Source organism: Anolis carolinensis, chromosome 6, assembly GCF_035594765.1.
Source record: "Anolis carolinensis isolate JA03-04 chromosome 6, rAnoCar3.1.pri, whole genome shotgun sequence".
Taxonomy (NCBI): Eukaryota; Metazoa; Chordata; class Lepidosauria; order Squamata; family Dactyloidae; genus Anolis; species Anolis carolinensis.
The window spans coordinates 88,214,332-88,241,118 of NC_085846.1; the positions used below are offsets into that span (position 1 = coordinate 88,214,332).

At 38.5% G+C, this 26,787-nt stretch overlaps 1 protein-coding gene across 10 annotated transcripts in view; it reads left to right on the forward strand.

Moving 5' to 3' along the window:
* Window positions 1-20,477, forward strand: part of etv1 (ETS variant transcription factor 1) — a 115,398-nt gene extending 94,921 nt beyond the window's left edge. For all 10 annotated transcript variants that reach the window (XM_062984288.1, XM_062984285.1, XM_062984286.1 and 7 more), the window contains 5 exons: window positions 6,479-6,545; window positions 8,014-8,084; window positions 13,511-13,680; window positions 15,215-15,316; window positions 15,870-20,477. In XM_062984288.1, coding sequence (XP_062840358.1) covers window positions 6,479-6,545; window positions 8,014-8,084; window positions 13,511-13,680; window positions 15,215-15,316; window positions 15,870-16,091 — 632 coding nt within the window. In that variant the 3' untranslated portion in view covers window positions 16,092-20,477. The remainder of the gene's footprint in view (window positions 1-6,478; window positions 6,546-8,013; window positions 8,085-13,510; window positions 13,681-15,214; window positions 15,317-15,869) is intronic.
* The last annotated feature ends 6,310 nt before the right edge of the window (window positions 20,478-26,787 follow it).

Genomic DNA, 26,787 nt, shown 5'->3' on the forward strand with positions numbered 1-26,787 from the left:
GAAAGCCTCCTTGGATCCGGCTAACCTCAGTAACTACAGACCAATCTCTAATCTTCCATTCTTGGGCAAGGTCTTGGAGCGGGTGGTTGCTTCCCAGCTCCAGGGATTCTTGGAAGATACGGATTTTCTGGACCAATCGCAGTCTGGTTTCAGACCTGGCTACAGTACCGAGACGGCTTTGGTCGCCTTGGTGGATGACCTCCGCAGAGAGCTGGACAGGGGGAGTGTGACCCTGCTGGTTCTCTTGGACATCTCAGCGGCTTTCGATACCATCGACCATGGTATCCTTCTGGGACGTCTCTCCGGGATGGGCCTTGGGGGTACTGTTCTGCAGTGGCTCCAGTCCTTCCTAGAGGGCCGTTCCCAGTTGGTGAAGCTGGGGGACACCTGCTCGGACCCCTGGCCATTGACCTGTGGGGTCCCGCAAGGTTCCATTTTGTCCCCCATGCTTTTTAATATCTACATGAAACCGCTGGGTGAGGTCATCCGGAGTTTTGGAGTGCGGTGCCATCTCTACGCGGATGACACCCAACTCTACTACTCCTTTCCACCTAATTCCAAGGAAGCCCCTCGGATACTGGACCAGTGTCTGGCCGCTGTATTGGCCTGGATGAGGGCGAACAAGCTGAGGCTCAATCCTGACAAGACAGAGGTCCTCCAGGTCAGTCGTACGTCTGATCGGGGTATTGGGTGGCAACCTGTGCTTGACGGGGTTGCACTCCCCCTGAAGGCGCAGGTCCGCAGCTTGGGGGTCCTCCTGGACACTGCGCTGACACTTGAGGCCCAGGTGTCGGCCGTGGCTGGGAGGGCCTTTGCACAACTAAAACTTGTGCGCCAGCTGCGACCATACCTCGAGAAGTCAGATCTGACCATGGTGGTCCACGCCTTAGTTACCTCTAGACTGGATTACTGCAATGCGCTGTACGTGGGGCTGCCTTTGAAGACGGCTCGGAAACTACAACTAGTACAACGATCGGCAGCCAGGTTTCTAACTGGGGCAGATTACAGGACGCGCTCAACGCCGCTGTTTAAAGAGCTCCACTGGCTGCCATTTATTTTCCGAGCCCAATTCAAGGTGCAGGTTATCACCTACAAAGCCCTTAACGGTTTGGGACCCACCTACCTTCGAGACCGCATTTCCCCCTATGAACCCGCACGACCTCTTCGCTCGTCGGGGGAGGCCCTCCTCTCGCTTCCACCAACTTCGCAGTTGCGGTTGGTGGGGACGAGGGAGAGGGCCTTCTCCGCCGTGGCCCCCCGGCTGTGGAACTCGCTCCCCAGGGAGATTAGGCAGGCCCCTACCCTACTCTCATTCAGAAAGAGCCTGAAAACTTGGCTATTCCAGAAGGCCTTCGTTGACTGATCCTTGTGGGATCATGTTATTTACCTATTAAGCAGTAGACCCTCTGGATTGTTTTTAGGATTCATTCAGCACTTTAAGTATTACACCTGCTGCATAATTATCCCTCCCTGATAACTTGATATTACTTTGCACCTTGGCCTGGATCTTTTGACCCAAATCGGGATCTTAATATTATTGTGTATATTGACTTTTATGACTGTTTTTAATCATGTTGAAGTTTTACTGCTCGGTTTAATGTTTTATCTGATTTGTGCTGTCGTGTCTGGGCATGGCCCCATGTAAGCCGCCCCGAGTCCCTCCGGGGAGATGGGGCGGGATATAAGAATAAAATTATTATTATTATATTATTATTATAGACTACAAGAGCTATGGTTTTTCATCCTGGTCTACGATGACAAGCAATGTGTGTACAAGCCTTCACATTGACTGTTGGCTATAGCAATACAATTCCTAAAATGTCTTATTTTAGGAATACTCAGAGGTGGTTTTACATAGCCTACAGCATCTGAGTTTTGATGATGGTCTCCCATTCAAGTACAAACCAGAGCTGACCCTGTTTAGCTTTCAAAATCAGATAGAATCTAGTGCCTTTATAGTATTTAGACCCCTTTCTAGAATTTTGGAGTGGAATCTTTTCCAACCCCGTATAAAGGTTTGAAGAACTAAATTTGGAATCTTATGCATATTGACAGTATACACACTTAAAGAACTACAACCCTTCTAAGCTGGTGTACAGACCTTGCACATGACAAATCATTGCAGCATTTGTAATGTGAGCCCTCTAATTATGCTGAATAAAATATACATAAATAATAATTTAAAAGTTTTAATAGCTGAAATCACTGTTCCGGCCCAGCTGTTTCCTTCCGTCTAAGCATTGTTGTATGATATCTTCCCTGCCCCTACTTTTCTCCTCCCACAATGGTCTTTAGATATTTAAAATACACATAACTTTACACACAGAGTTCCCGGTCTTCATTTGCTGCTCTAAAATGTAGCCCCAGTTAGCTAGTTAAGCTGCATCTGGGTCTTAGTCAAGCATTTAGCACAATTTAAAACTGCAATGTTAAATTTCATTGGTTGGCCTTTTTATTAGATAAGGTAGAAATGAAAGCAGCAGGCAATTTAATTGGCAGTAATTTTTTCTGGGCAAGTCATTACTTTGATGAACTTCAGAGCAATGTTTATGGCTCCTAATTAACCATGTTAGTCATTTGATTGAATAATCACTTTGGAAATGTTTCTACAATTTGATTAGAGTTTGACCCATTCTGATAGTCATAAATTAACCAATAGCACTTTAGAATAATAAGACTTTATGTACTTTGCAAGAAACAAAGTCTTCTCAGGCATATCCCTCTCTCTCTGTGGGCTGTTTAATTATATGACTATATTGGTGCAGATTTTTAAAAGAGGCTGTTGCTTCATAAGTTGCAACTGGCAATAGAAATTCTAGAGACCCCTTATCCCAAGTTAGTGCTGTCCAAATGGTTTGAATATCACCACCAATGCTCCCTTAACATGTTATCAGGGACTGATGGCAACTGTAGTTCATCAGAAGAGAGGAAATCTCTCCAGTAAAAGCTGTTCTAAAGAGACACCCAAGAAAATGTTGAGTTGTATCCCTTAACATTGGCCATGTTGAGGTGTATCTCTCGCAGGTTCAAGTGTATCCCTCAACATTGGCCATGTTTGCTGGTTTTGATGGGATGGCAGTCCAGAATATGATGAATCACCTATGCAGTAAAAGACGTTCTACATAATTTTCCAAGGGAAAGGTTCAAGTGTATCTCGTGCTGTTGCTTTTTCATGGTTATCTATCATAAGCCAGACATACATAATATACAGCCTATGGACAGGTTTTGAGCCCTTCTGACCCACATGTAGCCATAGCATTCATAACTACGGGATCTGATTTTTTAATCTAATTTGTATCTGGGCTGGCATGTCCCTCTTTTCAGAAGCACATACCAATGCCTTGAATCTCTTTTTTGCTTGTGCAAATATGCAATCTAACTATCCAAGAATGAGCATTTTGTCTACTACTCCCACTTCTCCCTCCCCTTTTTCTCTTGCATGCCATGGTGCAGGACTTGAACCATATTGCCACCATTTGGGGGGAGGGCAGGACTATCTGCTGGGTAATGATATCAATTTAAAACTACAGTGCTGTGAAAGACATTATACAATTTGAGCACTCTTTACCTCCTGCCCCACTAATCTAAATGCACCCATGTACATGAATGCATTTTCCTTTCCATTAACTGTATCTCCTTCTTTCCCACACATCTAATTTTGTGCTAACATTTGTAGGTAGTAATTTCGCCACAAAAATACATATGCCATATCTGATTTGAGAACAGAGCATAGCCCTCTTCTGGGACTACTTAAATTTGGTTTCACTCAGCACACTAAGTGAAAAGTGGCAAACATGAAAAATTCCAGTTTGTGTGAACAAGAATTTGAGTTCCTGCTTCTGTAGAGACTCTCCACATGGGCAGGAAGTTCAGATAGATTCTCTTCTTTTGACACATTTATTCAAAATAAGTAAATAATGCCTGGATATTATGCGTAGCATGTTTTTGCCTTTCTCGTATTCAGTAGATGTTCCCATACTGCTAGTAGCTTCCATTAACATGGAGTTGAATGTAACATGTTGTGATATCACTATGCAGATATAATGGGGAGATAGAAAGGATTTAACAGAGGACTGGGTCAAATTGTGGTGGCAGACCTATGTTAAGTATTTTATATGATTCTCTCCCAGATCCTGTGACATTTTTCCTTGTTTGTTTGGATGACTCCTCAGCGAATATTGAGATATTGCCAGCATACTTCATAGTGGGGGAAAAAAAGAAATAATAAAGGTGTTTGGAATAAGACCATGGACAGATGAACACTTATTGTTTATCAGCAGCAGCACTTGCTTAGTGAATTCAGTGTAAAATCTCATTTTCTTTTCCTTCTAAGCCCTTGATGCTCATCGCTCGTCAGTGAACAGTGAAATTCGGGATTGCATTTTGGAAAAGGCTTGCACAGAACACTGGGCAAATTACATTTGGTCCTATCTTCCTGCTGTTTCTTTTCTTTTCATTTTATTTTGTTTTGGGGATTCTTCAGGGGTTAATTAAAGAACCAATTGCAGTGCTATACTGAACAATATTTTAGCAACTATGTGCATGCTTATCTGGGAGTAAACTTGTAGTGTCTCTCTGCTCATTAAAACTTGTATTACCAATTTGAGCAAAATAATAACGAATTGACTAAAACAACATTGCACTTTAACATCCTGTGTTCAGTGACATTTATTCTCAGATACACATGGACATAATTACAGTTTAGCAAAACATGTATGATTCCACTGATGGAAGGATGGATGAATGGATGGCCCTATTAATTAATAGCCCTATTTTTCATTTCATACCAAAATGAAGCCAGTTTGGTGCTTATTTGGTCTTGGGTGGGGAGGCATTCCACAACCAATCTTCTAGAAATGAGAAAGCCATCTCCTACATCCCAAAGGTGGGACAGAGAGGAGGCCTTCCAAAAAATCTCAGTTATTTGACACTGCATACAGTAAGACCATGGAACCCATATCTGCAGTTTCGCTTACCTGCATCCAAGATCAAAATGGTATCTCTAGGAATTTGCCTAGAGATTCTCTAGGATCCTCTAGGCAATTCTATAGAAAACTTCCTTTGGAAATTACCATAGGTCTGTATTTGAGGACCTAGAAAATTTCTAGAGATGATAGATACTTTATATATTCATGTAGAAGTCTAAAAATGTTCATTAAAAAATCAACCTCGGAAACCTGGGGCAACTTATCCGTGGGTCACTATGAGTTCTGTATTTTATACCTTATGAAAAAAAGAACCATCCCCTTCTCCAAATAGAGTGACGTCCATACTGGAGGAATAAAAAAGAAACACAAACCCTTTTGACTCTCTCCATCATGGTGACACTACTGGCCTTTTTGAATGTCTGTGTAGGAAAATGATGGTGGTGGCCAGGAGTGGCTAGTCCCAAGGCAGCATTTGTGCTTTTCCATCTCTGCAGAAAAACCCTTGACTTATCCATGGGTCATTCCATAATTCCTAATTTCCCCCCCAAACCTGCCCTCAATTTATGCATAAGATTAACTTATACATGAGCACATACAGTAGGTTTTCCAATCCAACTCTACAGTATGCTAAGATGAGAACTGAGAATCAGAATTAATGGTGTTCTGTCCATGGTTTTGTGTAACCATGGTCTAGATAGGAATTTATTCCTCATGGATAAGGGGGTGATACTTAATAGGGAGAGGCATTCCTTAGATGTTGAGGTCCTGAGATATTTAGGGCTTCCAATGTTAACACAAGTACTCTTAATTCAGACCAGAACTGCATTAACAAAATGTTTTACAAGTGTATGAGGCAAGAGTAAGTAGCTCTGCAAAATTAATATAGTTAATATACTTAGAAGGGAAAAATTACCTTCAGAAATTTAAAGTTCAGTTCATATAAGATCCAGGCCTTTTAAACTACTCTTAATATTTTACTGTGATTTTAGTATTTTTACATTTTTTCATTGTAGTTTTATGGCTTTATTGATCTCATTTACTCTGAGCCAGGTTGGTGGCTTTAGTGGGAAGGTAATATAGAAAGAATAATTCAATAAAATGAAAATGTGCAATGTGTGAGAGAGGCTGGTCTCCTGGAATCAGTTATGAAGTGATGTATAAAGCTATTAAAGTTTGAAATAAATAGTAAATTGATCAAGGAAAGAGAAATCTCATTATGAATGTTTTCTGTACAGCTAGACCCATCATGGTTTAAGAGTCAAAGTGAGATGGAGGTCTGTGGCCCACGTGGTGCTTCAAAGAGACAGAAACAAATAATATATTCCCAAGACTTTTGTCCATTGAATTGTCTTGCAAAGATGTGCTATTCTTCCTATTTTGGGTCATTTCCACACCTTCCACAATGCTGTTCTGAAATGCTAATGGTGTGTTGATAGGTTCTCTCTCCCTGTCTCCTTTATCTGCTATTATTCTGTCTACAGCCTGCTTTATTTGATAGCCCTGTGCAATTCCAGGCACTCTCCTAACAAGCATTGTCTTCTTTTTTCCAGAAGTGCCTAGCTGCCATTCCATTTACATGAGGCAAGAAGGCTTCCTGGCTCACCCAAACAGAACAGAAGTTAAGTGTGCAAGTGTATGGTTTTACATTCTTCCTGTCTACAAGCAGACGTTTTAGTAATTACCATACTATAAAGAGAAATTGGCTCGTGTTCTCACTAAAGTTTAAAATCAAGATTGACTGTAACCAAACATGTTTTGTTCTGCAACAATGAGCTCAAAGAAATACCAAAGTTTTGGTATCTTTTCTGAGATATTCTCCTCCTCTATTTTCTTATATGTTTAGTTTAACCTTTTTTAAAATTCTAGGCTTTGTATTACTCACGCTAGAAATCATAGTTGAAAATAAATTCTCGTTTGTTTAAATACCCTAGCTGAATAAACCAGGGTTTCCAGTTTGCCTGTTTCGCAACTAACAGCAGCTTTAAACCATACTTTCTGCTTCCTATATAATGCCAAGCCAGAAGACAGGGGAAATGCAACAAAACTCAAAAAGAGATGAGAGCATCCAAGCACATGATTTCACTTAGATTCTGAGGAAATACATGGTGTGAAACCCTGGCTAAGCATTACGTGTAAATAAGGACCTCCCCCTCCCTTCCTTCCTTCCTTCCTTCCTTCCTTCCTTCCTTCCTTCCTTCCTTCCTTCCTTCCTTCCTTCCTTCCTTCCTTCCTTCCTTCCTTTATACCACACTTCATCCTTTGGTAATTTTTATGGCATAAAACCCACACACATCCTTAATTGTTTGAAGGCCCTTTATTTTGTCTAGAAAAAATGCTATATTCTGTATAGGCAGCAATCATGATTTCCTCACAATGCTGTTAGCATTTACCATATATACTCGAGTATAAGCTGAGTTTTTCAGTCCTTTTTAGGGGCTGAAAATGCACCCCTCAGCTTATACTCCAGTGAGGGTCCTGGCCGGCTTATATTTGGGTCGTCTTATACTCGAGTATAAGATAATCAGAGTTGGGCAGTCATATCTTATTAAAATCTTATTATCTTAACTTATAGTTTTATGTAAATATTCAAAAAACATTTAATTTACTGATGCCTCAATTAATGTAATTTTATTGATATCTAATTTTAATGTACCAGTAGCTGCTGCATTTTCCACCCTCATCTTATACTTGAGTCAATAAATTTTCCCAGTTGTTTGTGTTAAAATTAGCTGTCTTGATTTATAATTTATTTATTTATTTATTTCCATCATTTCTATCCTGCCCTTCTCACCCGAAGGGACTCAGGGCGGCTCACAGTCTGGTAGAATTCGATGCCAATATACAATACAAAAGATTAAAAACATGAACAATTAAAACAGTCGGCTTATGCTCAAATATATATGGTATTTCCCTAGCAACATGTTTTGATATTAAGTAGTGCACTCATGTGAAACAGTGTGATTTGATCCAAGACACATTTGCCTTGACTGTCCATTTTAACATGTAATTTTAATAAGTTGTTTGCTTTAAGTTATTTTTTTCCAAAACCCATTTGATAAATAAACTTCTTTTGCCTTACAATTACAGGCTGCATGTACGAAAAGGGACCGAGACAATTTTACGATGATACCTGTGTTGTTCCGGAGAAGTTTGATGGTACGTTATATGCTTATGTGTTTCAGGCATGGGAGAAAGGGAGACCAGACAGTATTTTCTCCCAGTGTGAAAAACTGAAATGGAAAAAGGATAAGGGCCTTTTTCTTTTTTACTTGGTTAAAAAGGGGTCAGCAGTATTCCAATTCAGGAGAGTTTAATAGACCATTTACTCTGTGCCCAAGCAAAGCTTGACCTTTGCCTCCAGAAACCAAAGCCTGCTTTTCAATAACGTGTCATTCTACTTTTGCAAGAGATTCTGTACCAGGAGACAAGATAAAGCACTGTAGTTCTGTCTGTTCTGAGAAGTCATAGGTGTATTTCCTTTGCACTTGGTGATCACATACAGCTTGTTACTAGAGATTTATTGAAAACGGATCCTGTAATTAACGAAGCAGAACAGAAAGCAGCAACTCTGAATTTACTGATGACTAATGCAAACTCTTGTCTTTTTTTAATCCTTGGCAAGATGAATTATGGAACACAAGTGCAAGGGAGCTATTCAAGGGTTTCTGTGTGTTTTAGAGAAAGCCGTGCTTTGCTGAACATTGTATTAGCTTGCCTAATGAAGCTGATGCCAAAAGAGTAAAATGCTAAATATCTGTTATTTTCTTTTAAAAAATGTTTTTATGGATGGATAACTAATATCAAATGTCTTATGAAATGAACCACATTCTCATTACTGGATATAAATTTTAGCATGTATTCTGTGGGGAGAATCACTAATGAGGCTAATATGCCTTTTGTAGCCAACCGAATTTGGACTGGTATTCCATGTCACATTAATTGCACTACTCTCTGGCTTTTGGAGGAGTTGGTTTGCAAAACAGACAAGTTAATTGATTTAGTTGCTGATTTGGTGCAATCTCCACAGAAGTGTGGAACCAAAGCTAATTTATACAACATTAGGTAATAAAATAGAGGACTTGTTCCTGTTCTTCTTTACAACAAAAAGATAAATGTGCATATCAGTGAGCTGAACCCATTGTCAGTGGTATGATTTGTAGTCTGCTTTTCAAGGTAACACCGTACGTAGAACAGATTAAGCTGTCATTAAAAATAAAATTGACACCAAGTGTAGAGGCTATATTCTATACAGAAATCATTATGACTGCATTGTTTACTCCCATTCTGTTAATTTCTCATCTCAATTCTCATATTGTACTGCAAATGGTGCTTAAATAGTCCAGTAGATAAGTATGAAAACTCCTCAGTCTACCTCAGTCTATTAGTGTGCACCACAAACTCGCAAATTAAAACAATGGTTCAATATTGTTGCACCTCCTTGTATTATGGAAAATCATGGAAACCAGACCTGAAATGCACACTGAGAGCTTCTCCACCATACTACTTTAGTATAGACTTTTTGAATTTGAGCTAAGTAAAGAAAACAATAATGGATCTAAATAAAACGGGAATGCTTCTAATTCTGCCTCTGTGCTGTGCTGTTCTGCTTCAATGTTGTGCAGGAATGCGGAGAAGGCAAATGGTGGTCATTGGTAGAATATGGGATAGTTTCAGATTGTTATATTATGACGTTTGCTGGGAGTCACTGAAATTGTTCTATCCCATCAAGGCATTTAACGTGTTCTTAAATGATTATTGAATTGGACTGAATTGCATTGGTGGTTGTTTGATATTATTACTGTTGTATAAACCTTTGTTTTAACTTCTGTTTTATCATCTTCTTGTGTTTTAAACTGTGTATATTGTTAATGTATTTGCACTGTTACTTTGGTAACATTGTGAGCTGCCCCAAGTCCCCAAGGGGAGATGGCGGCGGGGTATAAATAAATTATTATTATTATTATTATTATTATTATTATTATTATTATTATTATTATTATTATTATTATTATTATTATGTGAGTGTACACTTTTCTTTAATAATTTTGTTCAGTCAGGTTTCCCTTAGCTAGTGTCTTCTAGGTGTGTTGAACTATAACCCAACCAGAATAGGGATAGTGTGGGGTTTTATTTCAATACTACAGATAGGTGGACTCAGTCAGCAGGACTGTTGATAATAGTGTGACTTAGTCATCTCTCATTCATAGTTTTGCCATACGTTGATGTTGACTTGACAGCAGTTAACAATAAAATCTAGTATACCTAGAAAGCTCCAGATTGGAGAAGGCAAGTTTAGCTGTACTCAACTGTTGATGAGGTCTTCTTTCTCCTTTGCATATTCGGAGACATTGTTGAAAATTTTAGTTTGGCATTTCACACAAGGCTGAAGTCATCCTCCATCCAAATCTCATTATCCTGGAAAACTGTCAACCTCTTCCCTGTCATGCTATGACCCTAAGTGGAGGTATAGGATTTTTTAAATTATTTTGGTACAGATCTATTATATCAGTCACTGGTTTATTTTCTGTTTGCTATTATTTTATTATGATTCTGTGATTTTTTTGTGATCAACAGTTAATATATGCATTAGAAGGGCAGTGTAGAACTGTATATGTGTGTGTGTGTGTGTGTGTGTATATATATATATATATATATATATATATATATATATATATATATATAAGTTATATTGTTCCAAAGTGTGTTTTTTTTTCCATGCAACCCTAAGAGGCAGAACAGGAAACCAGATAATGATGTGTTTTTCTCTTTCTCTTCTAAAAGTAGAATCTGTGGTCATCCTCTGAATTTAAATTGTAGTAGATAAAAGACAATATTTTATCACATAATGGATAATTAAACATGGACTTCACTGTCGCAACGTGGCTGCCATCTTTGTTGGCTTTAAGAAGGATCTGGACAAATTTACTGAGAATGGGATCATCTATGGCTAAGAGTTAGAATAGCTATATATTACATCCAGTGTCAGGGAAAGTCTGTCTGTATATGCCAGTTGCTGAGGAGTGCAAAACATAAGTGCAGTCTTGTTATTGGTCTTCACTCAAGCAACTGGTTGGTCATTCTGTGAACAGAATGTTGACCTAGATCAGAGTTGCTCAACCTGGGGTCCCTAGATGTTTTTGGCCTGTAACTCCCAGAAATCTCAGCCAGTTTACCAGCTGTTAGGATTTCTGGGAGTTGAAGGCCAAAAACATCTGGGGACCCCAGGTTGAGAACCACTGATCTAGATAGTTATTTGGTTTGACTCAACATGGTTGTTCTTTTTTAAAAAAATCTACAAGTGCGATCTTTAAATATTGTCTTTATTCCACTAAAGTTTGGATAGATGTTTCTTTCAATTGGAATGTTTGAGTTACATATACATTTAAATTATATAACTATGATAAAATTTAGCTGGGAACTGGTTTGCTTTCTTCTGAAAATGATATCTGGTTCTATTCATGATAGTGGTACTTCTTTGTATAGTTTAAAAATTAGTTTTTTTTAATCCAACTTAGAACTGACTGCAGATTTCACCAAGCATAAGGTTGACACATTCATACACAGATGACTCTTCTGAAAGTCAGTGTGGTACTCTGGGAGTTGGAACATATGTTAGCTGTGGTTTTATTTAGCATCTCGTCTTGGCTTTCTTTTTTTTCCTGGAGTGCCTGACCCTGGAGTCCTCGTTCTTTCGTTTTAAAAAATTATGTGGCAGATTTCCCATTTAGCAATCAAGACATGTTTTGAAAGTGCATATATCTTTAATACCAGCAGAGCCAATATATGTCTTCTGTCTTGAAAAGGTGATAGCTACAAATGAGTGGTGAACCCATAATTAGTATTTTGAAAATATGAACTCACTTTTAACCTTTGTTGTTGAGTGCTTTCAAGTTATTTCTAACCTAAAATGATACTAAGGTGAGACTATTACCGGATTTTCTTGGCAAGATTTATTCAGAGGGGGGTTATTTTTGCCTCCCTCTGAGGATAGGAGAATGTGACTTGCCCCAATTAGTTTCCATGAATGATGAGGGATTCCAACGCCCAAGCCACTATATTATGCTCACTCTTTTTACCCCTACCTGATCCTTAAATTGTGTTTGGATATGCATTTAATGTGTGCATTAAATATGCATATGTCTGAAGACATAGTTCAATGAGACTCAACACTTTATGGAATCCTTATACATACATCTTCTTCCATACATTTCCACACTTCCCATGGAGATGTGTTAAGAGGACAGGAGAGCAAAAGAAAAGTTTGACCTAATAACGACATCAAACATTTCTTCACTTAACAATCTGGTTTTCATCTGTGTTTGACTTACCATTTACAGGTTACTTACATATTTTTATCCAAATGAAAGAGCAGAACAGAAAACATTTTCCGCAGTTTGATGCCCTCCAGATGAGTTGGTCGAGCTTGCTGTGTAAGGGGTTGTAATCCAACACATCTGGAGGGCACAAGTTTGGGGAAGGCTGCTCTAAAGGTTAATATCTATATTTAAATAGCAATATTTTCTCTTTGCCTTAAGATAATAGTTGACTGGTGAAAGAGCATGTTAAGTAGCCATTTTCCACCAGAATTCAGGTAAAAACCCCTCTCTGTACAGATTTAATGCAATGCAGATTTAATTTAATGTTATGTACTGTAGCGTAGGACTTTAGGGTGTTTTCTATAAAGATCCTCTGCTTTGCGTCAAAGTGGGATATGATGCATTTTTGCTCAAAGATCAAGCATTGCAGTCATCATTAGCAGTAAAAAATTGTAATCTCACTTCTGAGCTTTTCAGCTGACAATTCCGTGTGCTGCTCAGTGAGATTATCTTAAAAACTGTCTTGTGTTAAGCATTTGAGTTTTGTTGGATTTTGGGGGGACAACTCATAAATTTTTAGATTGGCTGTGTGTGATGGTTTAGTGAAGCATTTTTACTCCTTTGCAATTGATATAGTGCTTTTCAGAAGAATTGCTAATGCACAGCTAAACCATGCTAAATATGAATCTCTCTCGTATGCAAGTCCAATATGCCAAAGAGGAACTCATCTATCCGCAGGATTTGCATACCCATACATAAAGCTCATGCTCTTTAAGTCCTAGTCAAATACTCTGTCAAATTTCTCTTAGAAGAATTTGCATGCTAAAGGTATTTTAGTCAATAGGGTTTTTCAGATATATAAAGCATACACTGTATTTCCAAATGAGGGATTGTGCAAAGAATTGTATACAAATGGAGTCCTTCAGATACACAAGCTGTTATAAAAACGGGTTATGTTTTTTCAGGACTAGGTCTTGCATGTCCGTTGCAAGTTATTTTTGCATAGATCAGGACAAACAAATGAGAGTGTATTGAAAAGAAATTGACCTGAATTCTCTTTTAAAAAATCGTATGTCACAAAACTGATAGTGATTGTTCCTCTGCACCTATATTTTCTGTGCTGAACCATCTCCAAAAGGAAGAGGAGGCAATGAATACAAATATATAGACTAGAATAATGGTTACCAGTCTTCCCTGTTGGTGTTAACTAATGCCAGTGATGACCAAATGACGGAGTTTCACTAAGCACTATTTTGCCTTTTATAGGGGATATCAAGCAGGAACCAGGAATGTACCGGGAGGGACCCACATACCAGCGAAGGGGCTCTCTTCAGCTATGGCAGTTCTTGGTTGCCCTTCTGGATGATCCATCAAACTCTCATTTCATTGCTTGGACTGGCCGAGGAATGGAGTTCAAGCTGATTGAACCAGAAGAGGTGAGCAGTAAGACCCTGAATATGTGCTTTGCAGAAAGACCACTATTTCATTGTTTAAGTTAAAGGCCATTTTCCTTTTTATATTTTAATATTTAAATTGGATGAGGCGTTACTTCCAGGGGTGGAGATACTGATCCCCTCAATTCTAGCTAGCCTGGCCAGAGGTAAGATATGATGACAGCCATAGACCATCAACATCTTTAATATCAGAAATTTCCCACCTATTCCATCGTGATTGTATTTCTTTGAGACAAACAAACCTACAGGTATCTTCTGTACCACTGATGATACTCATGTACAGATACATGATACATGTACATGGGCATGTTCTGATGGTGTATATGGTGTGTGTGTGTGCCTTAGGCCTGTGTTTGGGAACAGGCATGCCCAGCCCCTTACAAAGTCTTGTGAAAACCAAATGAAACAATCAATGAATGGGAAGTAAAGTAAAGGTTATTTCAAAAAGATGGACCCAATTTGAAAGTGTTATATCTCTGCAACCACCCATGAATAAAACTTACCACTTGAAAGGGTTGGCCATCAAGTTTCAAATTATTACTGCTAAATGCCTCTCCCAATGCCCAAACAGCCCCTACCCTCAACCATTCACAAGATGGTGCACCCACAACATAATGCCTAATGATATATTCTTCATTTGCAAAGTTTTTAAGTTTTGTTTCTGAAAATGAAATGGCTAATAAAACAATGTAATTCTATTTTAATGGTTGTATGTTTTTCAGATTTTAAATTATAGATTGTACTGCTTTTATTGTCAGCTGCTTTGGGTTCTTTTTAAGAGAAATAATAATAATAACAACAACAACAACAACAACAACAACAACAACAACAATCATTTGATAACTCATTAAACCATTTGTAGCTTTTTGTGTATTTGTAACACCGTGAAATATACTGCTTTGAAACTGCATCATTTTCAAGCACTCTGTATTTATCTGGTGACATTGCAAAGTACTTTATCTACAAGTATTTATTTATCAGTACTACAAAGAGTGGTAAAGGAAAAGGCATAAAGGAAGATTGGTGTCACTGCAGGTGTGAACTGCAGAGATGGGTTGGGTTATGTTTGTAATTGACTTGGGAGGTCTGATCCAGAACAGTAACCTTTATTCACAAGAGAGAAATATCAAAAGAGTAGTGACCCTTCAAGGTTTGCAGAAACAATCCCTCTCTTTCAGAAAAATGAGGCAGGAGGGAACATAAGAGAAAATTCCAAAATAGCTGAGTTTGCATTCTGGGCATGAAGTGTTCATTCTTAATGTGGAGATGAAATGGAGTATCCTTCATGAGGCCATGGCTGACTGGAATCCCGAGCAAAAGCACTCCACATGGCAACATTTTATTGCCAATTTCTGTATGTATTGTGTAGTAAATCCCATGCTTAAATGTCAGACAGTTGAATTAGAAAACCTTTTGCTTAAGCTTTTGACCCCAGATTTGCCTTTTCCTTCACAAATATAAGGCCAGCTTTTAAAATGAGTTTTAACAAACCAGTGCTAATCTCTTTCTATGACAGGTGGCACGTCGCTGGGGAATTCAGAAAAACAGGCCAGCCATGAACTATGATAAACTTAGCCGTTCACTTCGTTATTATTATGAGAAGGGGATCATGCAAAAGGTGAGTGATTGATGTAGCATCAGATTTCACTGGCATGCTGCATGCTAATCTACAAACTGGTTTATAAGGGCAAGCAGTTGTATATTGCATTGTTCCAAGTGACTTTTTTTTTTAAATTGCCAACATTTCCTCTCCCCTATATCACTTCCAAATCCATGGGTTCACATCAAGAGCATGGGTGAAATTTTTGCCCAGAATTCCCTGTCCAGTACAGCCACTATTTGGGGCATTTTGTTAAATAGTGTCCAAAAAAGTAAATGTTCTACCTGTATAAGCTTTCTCTACTCCGTGTGTTTGTCAAAGTATAATTATAAAATGACTCCACAAGTGATGTTTTTGAAAACAGCAGCATTGGTGAATTTTGGTTCTGTTCCTTTGTCTGATAACTACTCTCACGGAGCCTTTTATTGCTTTTTTGGCATGTCTTCAGAGTTGCTAATTCTGTGAAGTTGGGAGGAGGGTCACATTTTGTATGACTGGGTTCAGGGAATAATTTGTCTACTTAAATAATCTTTTCCTCTCTTCTGTGTGCTTCTATAATATTGTTCCTAAGGTTGCTGGGGAGAGATACGTCTACAAGTTTGTTTGTGATCCTGAAGCCCTCTTCTCCATGGCCTTTCCGGACAACCAGCGCCCTTTGCTGAAGACTGACATGGAACGCCATATCAATGAAGAGGACACCGTCCCTCTGTCTCACTTCGATGAGAGCATGGTCTACATGCAAGAAGGAAGCTGCTGTAACACCCACCCTTATAATGAAGGCTATGTGTATTAACCGCAGTGACACTAAAGCATCCCCTTTCCTCTGGCCCATTCCCACCTGCCCCAAAAAGCTTTCCCTCTTTCATGAGACCAGGAGGAAAGCTGAACCCCCTTCAGTTGGTTTTGTAAAAAAATAATTAAAAAGGGTGTTTTTTATTTTAAAAAAAGAATAAAATAGTACTATAAAGGGGCTTCTCCTGTTGCATTACTCCTATGGTCTGCCATGGACGGTGCACTTTATTTGAAAGGGGAAGATTGGGATCTAATGATTTATTCTTTGGAACAAGAAGAAAAAGGATGGGTCTGCTTTTCTTTAATTCTTTTCCTCTTTTCATGTTGGGAATGAAACATACAGAGTTTAATTATAAAGCTGTATCATGTCTTTATTTTTGTTTTGTTATGTTTCATATTAGCTTAAAGATTATTCTACATGTTTTCTGGGTAGCTGTAGTACTGTTAATTTTAGGAGTGGTCAGTAATCAATAATCATTTGTACATTATCTGGGGAGTTGTCTGCCATGGGCACTTTTCCCTTCCTGTTGCCTCACCTTATTTTCTGCATTTTATTTTTCAAAAAACATACAGAGAAGATAACTTCACTGAATCAGAATAATAATCCATCAATGCGGTGATGTTTACACAGGCTGGAATGACTCTTTGAGAGTTTCAAATGGATGTCTTTCCCAGCAATACTGGGAGATTAGAGATGCAGCTCTTCACAAATTTCATTCTTAGAGGAAGCAAGAAGTGATTGTAACTTATTTTTTCTCTGCCATGAAAGGGTCTTCAGAAACTGCAGGTTTTGGAAGCTATTCACAGTTTGGGACTTACTCTGCACAAAATTCACACACAAAATTTCTGTTCAGAAAAAAGCATTTTCAATATAGAAAATGATACTTTGTGCAAAATTTTGCATTTTTCGGTACAGAACAGTATTTTCTGTTCATGTAACAGCATTCTCGGCATCAGAAAATACTATCTTCTATGGAGTAAAACTGAGCAAATTTTGTGCAGAGTAAATCCTGAAATGCAAAGATTCTTGTTGCAGTTAATTGTTTTTATTTTGTAAGAACTGGGCAAAAATTAATTGGAAAGAAAGAAATTGAGCTTATAAACAATTTTGACTGAGAAGCCAAAATGACAGGTTACTGTATCCAGTGTATTGTGTGTTTAATTTTTGAAAGTCCAGGTTTCAATACCAGTGTATTCAACCACGATGGTGCTGAACTAGCACTGCCATTTCCATTTCCAAAAGTATCCTCAGCTTTAACCTCATTATGATGGGCACAAACAAAACATGTTTCTTTAACCAGGGAATATCTGTCCCTATTAAATTTAACCAGTGCAAATGAGAGATAATTTCATTTCAGTCTGCATTTGGAAAATGTACAAAATTCCCGCTCATCCTTCCATATTTGAAACAGAAAGAACATGAGGTTTAAAATATTCAAGTGTGTGCATGGGTTGAGTGTGGCAAAACTTGACAGAGGTTTTTTGTCCCTAAAACCCTGTGCATGCAAAGTATATAATCTGCCAGTAATGGCAGATTCAGGACTCAATATAGTACTGTCCTTTTTTTATTTTGTTCTAAACGCCACCATTTGTTTTGTATTTTGCCCTCTCTTTAAATTTCTAAAAAAACAACAACAAAAAACCTTCCTCCCTCTTTGTGTTCATTAATGGGTCATTAAGGAAAGAATTCACTCTGGACTGAAGAGCACAATTCCTGGCTCGAAACTGCAAATTGCAGGGTTGTAGCTTAGCTTCTTGTATCTGGTGCCATCTTGCTATGCAAGTACAGCACATTTGATCTTTTTAGACCTTTCAGTACCCACCTGAGTATAATAATTACATGTGCTGAAACATTTTGGAATATCATTTCAACATTAAATACAGGATTGTGATCACAGAGGAGATCTATTGCGTCCTTCCATTTGCTTTGGTGCATAAATAAGTTATTTAATCAATAGGAATTAACTGTACTAGTTCTCATATCTCATCCTGCTGTTTAGACTGCAGTGCACACTCCTTGACAAAATATCCAATACACAACATAGGTACTTAAGTAATTTTAGACATGGTACCCATTAATATGCATTTAAACCTTTTACTGCTGCGTTATGTTGATAAACATATATACATACTAGGTAATGCTAATGCTTATGCTGCTGTCTTATTTCTGTAAAATTATCTTTGCTGACTTTACTATGCCCATTTATAAGCAATGCTGTAACTACAGGTAGCATTTCAGGACAAAATAGATGACTTGAACCATTTATTGCTTAGAGAAAAAAATCGCTTATGCCACAGCTGTGCTATAAGCAGCTTTTATGCGCATCGAGAAATGGACAGTAAGCCTGTGTTTGCTAAGAGGAGCTCTGCGGAACTTTTTATAATTTTCAGTGGAGCATAGACTCTACGAACTGTCAGAGAGTACAATGAATTTGCTGTATAATGTTGTAGTGCTGGCACTGAAGCTTATCAATCAACTTTGTTTTGGACACTAAATGTACATGTGATCAGATGTTTGAAAGACCATTTCAAGGTTATTTTTTAATTTTCTTTTTTAAACTGTTTTTAATTTTTTAAGTTTGAGAAGGCTAATGTCAAAAGGAAGACACACATTTATTCTGCATATAAAATTTAAAAAGAAAAGATTTAAATATTTATGAACACCTTTTATTGAAACGTGTTTCCTAGTTTGAAAAAGATAGAAATGAGGTTTGAGCTGTCCAGTGAGTACTTTAAACAGTGATTCTCCACAAAAGCCTAGACACACACACACACACTTTGACAGTTAAGATCAACTCTGAAAGAAGGAAGGCGGGAATAGGAGTCCATAATCGTTAGCCACAGAAATAATGTTTCATTGTAAATGACATGATATCAAAGATGCCTTGAGGTGGTGATTTACTTTGCACTCACTGTCGATCTGGAAACCAGTAAAGCTATAAATGATTTATTATGCAATTCATTTCAGACTGATGAGTATGAGCCACTATAAACCACACAGCTGTAGAAATAGCACACTGGTTATGCATCTAAAATACTCAGAGAAGCATAAGATAACTTAATAGGTGCATGTGTATAGGTTCAGGGCATGTTATCCTTCCAAAAAATAGACCAGCCTTTAAGTATTCCCAGGTGTGATCAATAGTTGATGTCAACGGCTGGCTTTAAACTTTCTTGGGAAACTTGCTGGTTGGTAGTTATGAAGTAGAACATCACTTAAGTTTATTTTTGACCAGCATTTACAGACATTTCAATATGGGATAAAATGAAACGTGTAAGATTTGACTGTCTTCTGGCAATGAGTGATAATTTCATTTGGATCAGGATTTCCCAACATGGACAAAATTTGAATGTAAAAGAAGGCAAAACTGACAGATTGGCCCATCTCTACCTGTAGGCCAAATCAGACACCCATTTGACTTATTAACAGAATGGAATTTGATCACTAATACTCGAAGGCAAAAGGAGGCATAAGTGTACCAGGTCCCAACCCCTCCTTTATCTTCCTTTGCTTCATTGCTTTCTCCTCCTTGCCTTGTTTTGTTTTATTTGAGCAAGGATTAGGCAACTGGCTGAAATTAGCATAGTGTCGTGGCTTGAAGCTGGTGTGTTTGTGTGTCAGGTTTTGATCCTCTTTTCAGCCTTACACCCTTCTACTATAAACCATTTACTCACCTTGCTTCATAGCAAAATGGACAAATGCCTGGTTTGGTCTCCTGGATGTCAACCTCTCTCCACATCCATGGAGTGATGTCAGGACTCAATGGTACATATTGAGGATCAGCATCCATTGGGTGTGTGCCTGGAATATCTTTTATTACTGGGCAAGTTGTTCTGGAAAATAGCCCATGAACATTTTTTATAAAGAAAAAACAAACCCTGCAAATATTTGGTGCATGCCTAGAAGAAAACCATTGGGAAAATCCATATTTAGAAAACCATATGCTACTGTTTTCACTGAATTGGAGCCCTGAATGTACAAATTCGGCCACCCCTCTTTAATAAAACATTCTGCAATTGCTTTTGGTTCATCAATACTGGTACAGTGCATCTTGTTAGTACGGTGTGTCTTGTTAGGAAAAATATATCTGGCGAATGCAATGGTTGATTTTAAAAAAGAAACTGTTTCAACTGTCTAAAGAATATTTTTAAAGAAATTATATATACTGTATAAGGTAGTGATTCACTGTAAAAAACAAAAATAAAACAGGCATTTCACCCGCCATTAAATGAATTACCAGGACAGACAAAGTTGTATGACAAGTTGTTATATGGAATTGATTGACCCTTTTGAAACTGTATCTTTTTGGAAAAGTTTATTTTAAGTTCTGTTCAAATTCCACATTTTTCCAGGTAGATAAATAAATCTGGCAGCTGATTTCTGAAAGATGGTTGTTTGGATTTCTAATGACTTTGTTTGTTCATTTATTCATTTACAACAAATAAAATCATTTTCTAGGACAAAGCAAAAAATATATTTCATCGCTATATCCAGAACTGCATAGCAAATGAAAGACCACCATTTTCCAATTGAATATCATTTTAATGGTAAATGAATCACTATAGAGAATGATGGTGAAACTGGAGAGAGAACGTAATTATGGCAGCATTTCTACATAAACATGCAGCATGGTAAATAGAGATAACTTGGTGATAACTCATGGCTTATCTATTGGGGGGAGTTAAAATATGGCCAATAGTGGACAGTTTTTTCAGCTGGGGGGAAAGACAATGCACAACTAATTTCAACACTCACAACAAATTCTTCATTCTATGCAGTTTGGTTTTGCAGTTGGTGGTGCACCAGAAAGCAAGGACTGGAACCGTGCATAAGATTTATTCTTGCCCCCATTTGGTGTGTCAAGTATTAATGACTTTAATATTAACAACCCTTAGTCATGTACACTGGATTGTATCCAGCCATAGGACCCTTCCACACAGCCATATAACCCAGATATATCAAGGCAGAAAATAGCACAATATCTGCTTTGAACTGGGTTATCTGAGTCCACACTGCGATATATTCAAATCAGATGAAATGGGATTTTATTCAGCTGTGTAGAAGGGGCCTTCGTCACACTTAGAGTAAATTGGTTCTTTCCCCCTCTAAGTATGATATCTTTCATTTCTCTCTCCCCACATAAGAAGAAGGTGGTAATAGTGATATAGGTACTACCCAATAAACTCCTGTTGAAACTGTAATGCAGTCAGTTTCAGCGAATAAATCAGCTCCTTCTGATTTAAGAGCATTTCTCTGCAGAAAACCTATAAAACTTTTTCCCATAGAAACACAACTGTGGGAAAATGCTTTGTTCCGAAGGTAGTGCAGTTGCAAACCCCAACACTAGGTAGAACAAAGTGGTGTGAAAGAGTATCACTGATCCAAAATCCGGGGCTACCTGACCTTAGAAAATCTACAAAGGTGATTGTGCCGTAGATTCACAAGCTATTTGTGGTATTGGTTTGAGATAAATTCCTATGTAGCATTTCTTACCATGTTGGTGACCAAATTTTTTTTTCCATTGTGCCAGGAGATGGCACACTTTTGTCCCCATGACTACTTTTGTTCATTGCTCACAAATTATTTATTTGCTTCATGTCCTGGCTTTCACTGGTAATGGCATCCAGGAATTTACCAGTGGCCAGCACTGGTTCAGGGTCTACCACTTTGGGTAACATATAAAAATAAGGGCCTATTAGAGCCCCAATGGCGAAGTGTGTTAAAGTGCTGAGCTGCTGAACTTGCAGACCGAAAGGTCCCAGGTTCAAACCCCGGGAGCGGCGAGAGCGACCGCTGTTAGCTCCAGCTTCTGCTAACCTAGCTGTTCGAAAACATGCCAATGTGAGTAGATCAATAGGTACCGCTCTGGCAGGAAGGTAACGGCGCTCCATGCAGTCATGCTGGCCACATGGCCTTGGAGGTGTCTATGGACAATGCCGGCTCTTCGGCTTAGAAATGGAGATGAGCACCAACCCCCAGAGTCAGACATGACTGGACTTAACGTCAGGGGAAACCTTTACCTTTACCTATTAGAGAAAGTGAAAGAACCCTTGACTCATGGACTCAGATAGAAGGCAACAGGCAATTTCCATGATGACTCTTCTAGCAGAGGATAGCATCTAACAGTAAATAGGATGCACTCTTATATAACCAGATAAGAGGACATCATACATAAACATCTTCCAGCCCTATTAGGGTTTGATCAGGGAAATGAATGAATATTATCAAGATGAGAATGATTTTGAGCTGGGACTGTAGAAGATAATCTTATTTAAGTAGTTATACTCATGGACAGATTTCCTTTCTTTATGAAAGTATAAATCAAAGTTGCCAGTAAGTGCTGCAGACGTAAGAGAGAAACGTGATGGAAAGACTCAACAAGCACCTCAGTAATGGCATATTCACAGGACTGGATGCAAATTTATGAGCCACAGTGGGACAGTTGTTGCACACCCCCATTCCAGACTGTTTTTTGGAATGATCTGACTCAAAAATTTCATAAGAGAAAACTTGGCCTGAGTTTTTTCTCTCTTCCCTTCTTTTTCTCCCTCTGCTACTCCTGATCCCTGCCCTTAAACAGCAGCAATTCCTTGAGGGCAGAAGTCTGCCTGAGTTTAGCACCTACTTCCTCTGCCACAGACAGGGGCAACTAAATCATCAATGGTGAGGTCAGCCTGCTTCATTGTAATACAAACGGCAAGTGAGGGGGAGACATGGACAACTATACACAGTTAATAGGCACCTATTGGCCCCTTTCTCTTCTTTTACAGGAATGCGCAGCAAAATACACATATCCGAAAGAGGAATGGAAGAACCAGTAAACAGCAATCTGTCCTTCCCTCTACACAGTTAAAACATTGTGATTGTATTTGAACTGCTGTGGTTGCATCCTAAGGATTCATGCAGTTTGTAGCCTGCCGAGGCATTGAAGCAACCTGCCTAAGAAATCTAAATACCCCTTTCTGAACTGTAAACAGAAGCCCCCAGTGGCACAGCGGATTAAACCGCTGAGCTGCTGAACTTGGTGAACAAAAGGTCAGTGGTTTGAATCCGGGGAGCGGGGTGAGCTCCCACTGTTAGCCCCAGCTTCCGCCAACCTAGCAGTTCAAAAACATGCAAATGTGAGTAGATCAATAAGCACTGCTCTGGCAGGAAGGGAACAGTGCCCCATGCAGTCATGCCAGCCACATGACCTTGGAAGTGTCTAGAAACAACACCGTTTCTTTGGCTTAGAAATGGAGATGAACACCAACCCCCAGAGTCGGACACGATTAGACTTAATGTCAGGGGGGAAACTTTACCTTTACCTAACTGTAAATACAGGTTGACCCCAAGTTAGAAACATCCAACTTATGAAGAACTCAGGCCCCTTCTACACTGCCATATAATCCAGCAAATAATCCACATTATTTTGATTTGAACTGGATTATATGAGTCTACACTGCCATATAATCCAGTTCAAAGCAGATAATCTGTATTTTATATGGCAGTGCAGAAGGGAACTCATAGTTATGAACAGGCTTCACTTCTCCCTGCCTGCCATAAAACCTTAGCACTCAGCCAAAGTGTCTGTGTATCCCCTCTCCTTTTTCTTTCTATTGATATCGCTCCAGAAACCTTTTCCCTTTTCTTCCTATGGACCTCTCCAAACCTCTTTTCTGTGTTCTTTCAATCAATCTCTCCAAACTGCTTTTCTTCCTATGGCTCTCTCCAAACTCCTTTTCCCTTTTCTTCCTATGGACCCCAAGGAAGCTGGGGTAGAATAAACAGGAGAGGCTCCTGGAGGGAAGGGATATTTATTTCTATAACTTTCCTTTCAATTGCTTGGAAGCTTTGTTGTTTTTTTAAAAAGGGATGGTAATCACGCAGGAACTATAATGTGCATCTTTTTGGCCAAATTACAAAGAGTGCACTTTTTGCCGGACTGTTCTGACTTACAAACAAATTCCACTCAAGACAAACCTACAGACCCTATCTTGTTTGTAACTTGGGGACTACCTGTACTAGGCACTCACAGGATGAACCCTTGGCAGGTAAAATTGAATTCTGATTAAAAGGTTGCTGAAAGATCGGGAATACATTCTTGGCCTTCCTCAGGTTTCACTTTCCCTCCCCTTTTGGCTTTGTAGCCTTTGGATGCTGCTACTGTTTGCTGCATCCATTTAGTAAAACTATCTCAGAGTGTTTGAATATAGTTATTAAAAGAGCACACAGAACCACGAAATATGGTTAGTGATTCATGATACCTAAAGGCAAAATAAGTATTGCCAAAAAGTGTTGAAATATCAAGTGAGTGAGTCAAGGGCTATGCTTCTGTTAATTAACACAATTTAAATAATATCTATGAAACTAACCTGGATTGTTTTACCTGATCTGAAATCTAACTTCTGTATATAATGTCCTACCCACTGATCTGGCCTTTTAATCAAAGCTTGGAAAGTTTTTTTTAAAAAATTAACTTGTTGTAAGACATCAAGGAAAAAATAGTTACTTATTGTATTGTTCTTTAATTTTCTAGTACATTTCTTTTATTAAAAAAGATGTTGTGGACCATTTTATATAATAAGAAATAAGTTTAAACTGGAGGAAGAAGTCATCCCTAAATATCCTCTTAACACTTTAGCCCTCCAAAAGTTGTTAGAAAAAGTAATGTGATATTGAGTAAGAAACACTATTACTTGTCATTTTGTTGTTTTGCACAAGGAACATTATTATATCCTTCCTAACCCCAAAAGAAAAATGTCACAGGGACTGTTCTTATTTGTTGTGTTATTTCCAAACTCTGCTTTTTAGCTGCCTCTATTTTGCATTCTTATATCTGGATGTCATATGTGACTGGTTGTTCTATTAGAGGGGAAAATATGCTGATTTTGAACAGCTAATCGAGTGATATGAATTAAAAGATGAGACATAAATATGTAACCGACTTTTAAAATATTCTCCAAGCACAGTCTCTAACATTGATTGTTTATGGTGTTATGTATGATTTATAGTGCAATGCTGTAACTGTCACTAAAACTTGACTTTTGTTAAATTCATTTGGTCTTAACGATAAGTAAGTGTTAAGTGTTAATTAAGACCACAAAATTGCACAATCTCGTTCTGCATTCATTTGGGGTTTGAAAGAGTCTTTCTTTTTTCTGATCTCAGATGAAATATGGAAGAGAAGTACGAATTTCTAAAATATAATTTGTGGCAATATGCTAATCTAGATTCCAATGTGAAGTGCCAAACGTCTTTTCCCCTGTTACATTTGATTCTTTGTTGAAAAAAAAAAAGGAATTGTGGGTAGGAAATAAATAAGCTCTCAAACTGTTGTTTAGGGCAAATCAGTTCAGAAACGCATCTCTTTGTTAGCTGTCATTTCTTACACAAAACAAACATTTATGTTGGAAGAGGAATGCAACCTTTCATATAACTAGGGTATCACGGCAATAGAGTAATAAGAAAAGAAGGCATAAATCAAGCACACGGGGGGGGGGGGGGGGGTGATTAACTAGAAGAGATGCCTTGGAAGAGGACAAAGCAAAATAGGACAAAAGAAATCAAAGAGCACGTCAATCCAAATTGCTGATAAATGAACATATAGAAGAGTTGGGAAATAAAAGACAACAAGTAAACATTGTTGTCAATATCTATCAAAGGATACATTGATATTAAAGATAGAGAGTGCTTGGGATGAAGACTGGATTAAGATGACAGCTTGATGCTAACAACTTTAAATGACACTGATTGTTGTGTGCCTTTTGGGATCTTGTCTGGGGTGGGGGGCAAGAGAGACAAGCAAGGACAGTCAAACACAACAAAAGGTCATAAAAGTTCTCCTGTTTCTTTGCATCATTCAGGATTTGAGGAAAGATCCAACACATGCAGATGTTTTAGAGAGAAGACAAGAAGGTTCATATAATAAACACCACCTGCACCTCTGGACCACTATGAGAGCTTTTCTGTCTTATTTATTTATTTAATTTATTTACAGTATTTATATTCCGTCCTTCTCACCCCGAAGGGGACTCAGGGCGGATCACATTATATACATATAGGGCAAACATTCAATGCCCATATACACATAGAACCGAGACAGAGACAGACGCAGAGGCAATTTAACCTTCTCCTGAGGGGATGTTCGATTTTGGCCACAGGGGGGAGCAGCTGCTTCATCATCCACTGTGACAGCACTTCCTCATTCCAACGTCATAAATTAGTTAAATTTGCCTCCCCACTTTATAAGTGGTACCTTATTTCCTACTTGATAGATGCAACTATCTTTCGGGTTGCTAGGTCAGTAATGAGCAGGGGCTATTTTTTTTAATTGATGGGTGCTCACCCCGCCATGGGCTGGCCTCGAACTCATGACCTCATGGTCAGAGTGATTTATTGCAGCAGGCTGCTCACCAGCCTGCGCCACAGCCCGGTCTTGTTCTAGATCAGAGTGGTCCAACCCGTGGCCTGCAGGCCGCATGTGGCCCACCAATTCATTTTTGTTGGCCATTGCCCTTCTTACTGGAAAAATATTTTAATTTAACATTTGGAAAAAAACTGTTTACCCTTCCTATTGCTTTAAGTTTTTAAGAAACATTTTCTTTCTGGAATGTCTCTGGCCTTCACATTCCTATAGTAAAGTTTGATTGGTCCTTGGGTAACTAAAGGTTGGACTACACTGTTCTAGATAATATTTATGCCATGTAAAACTGGT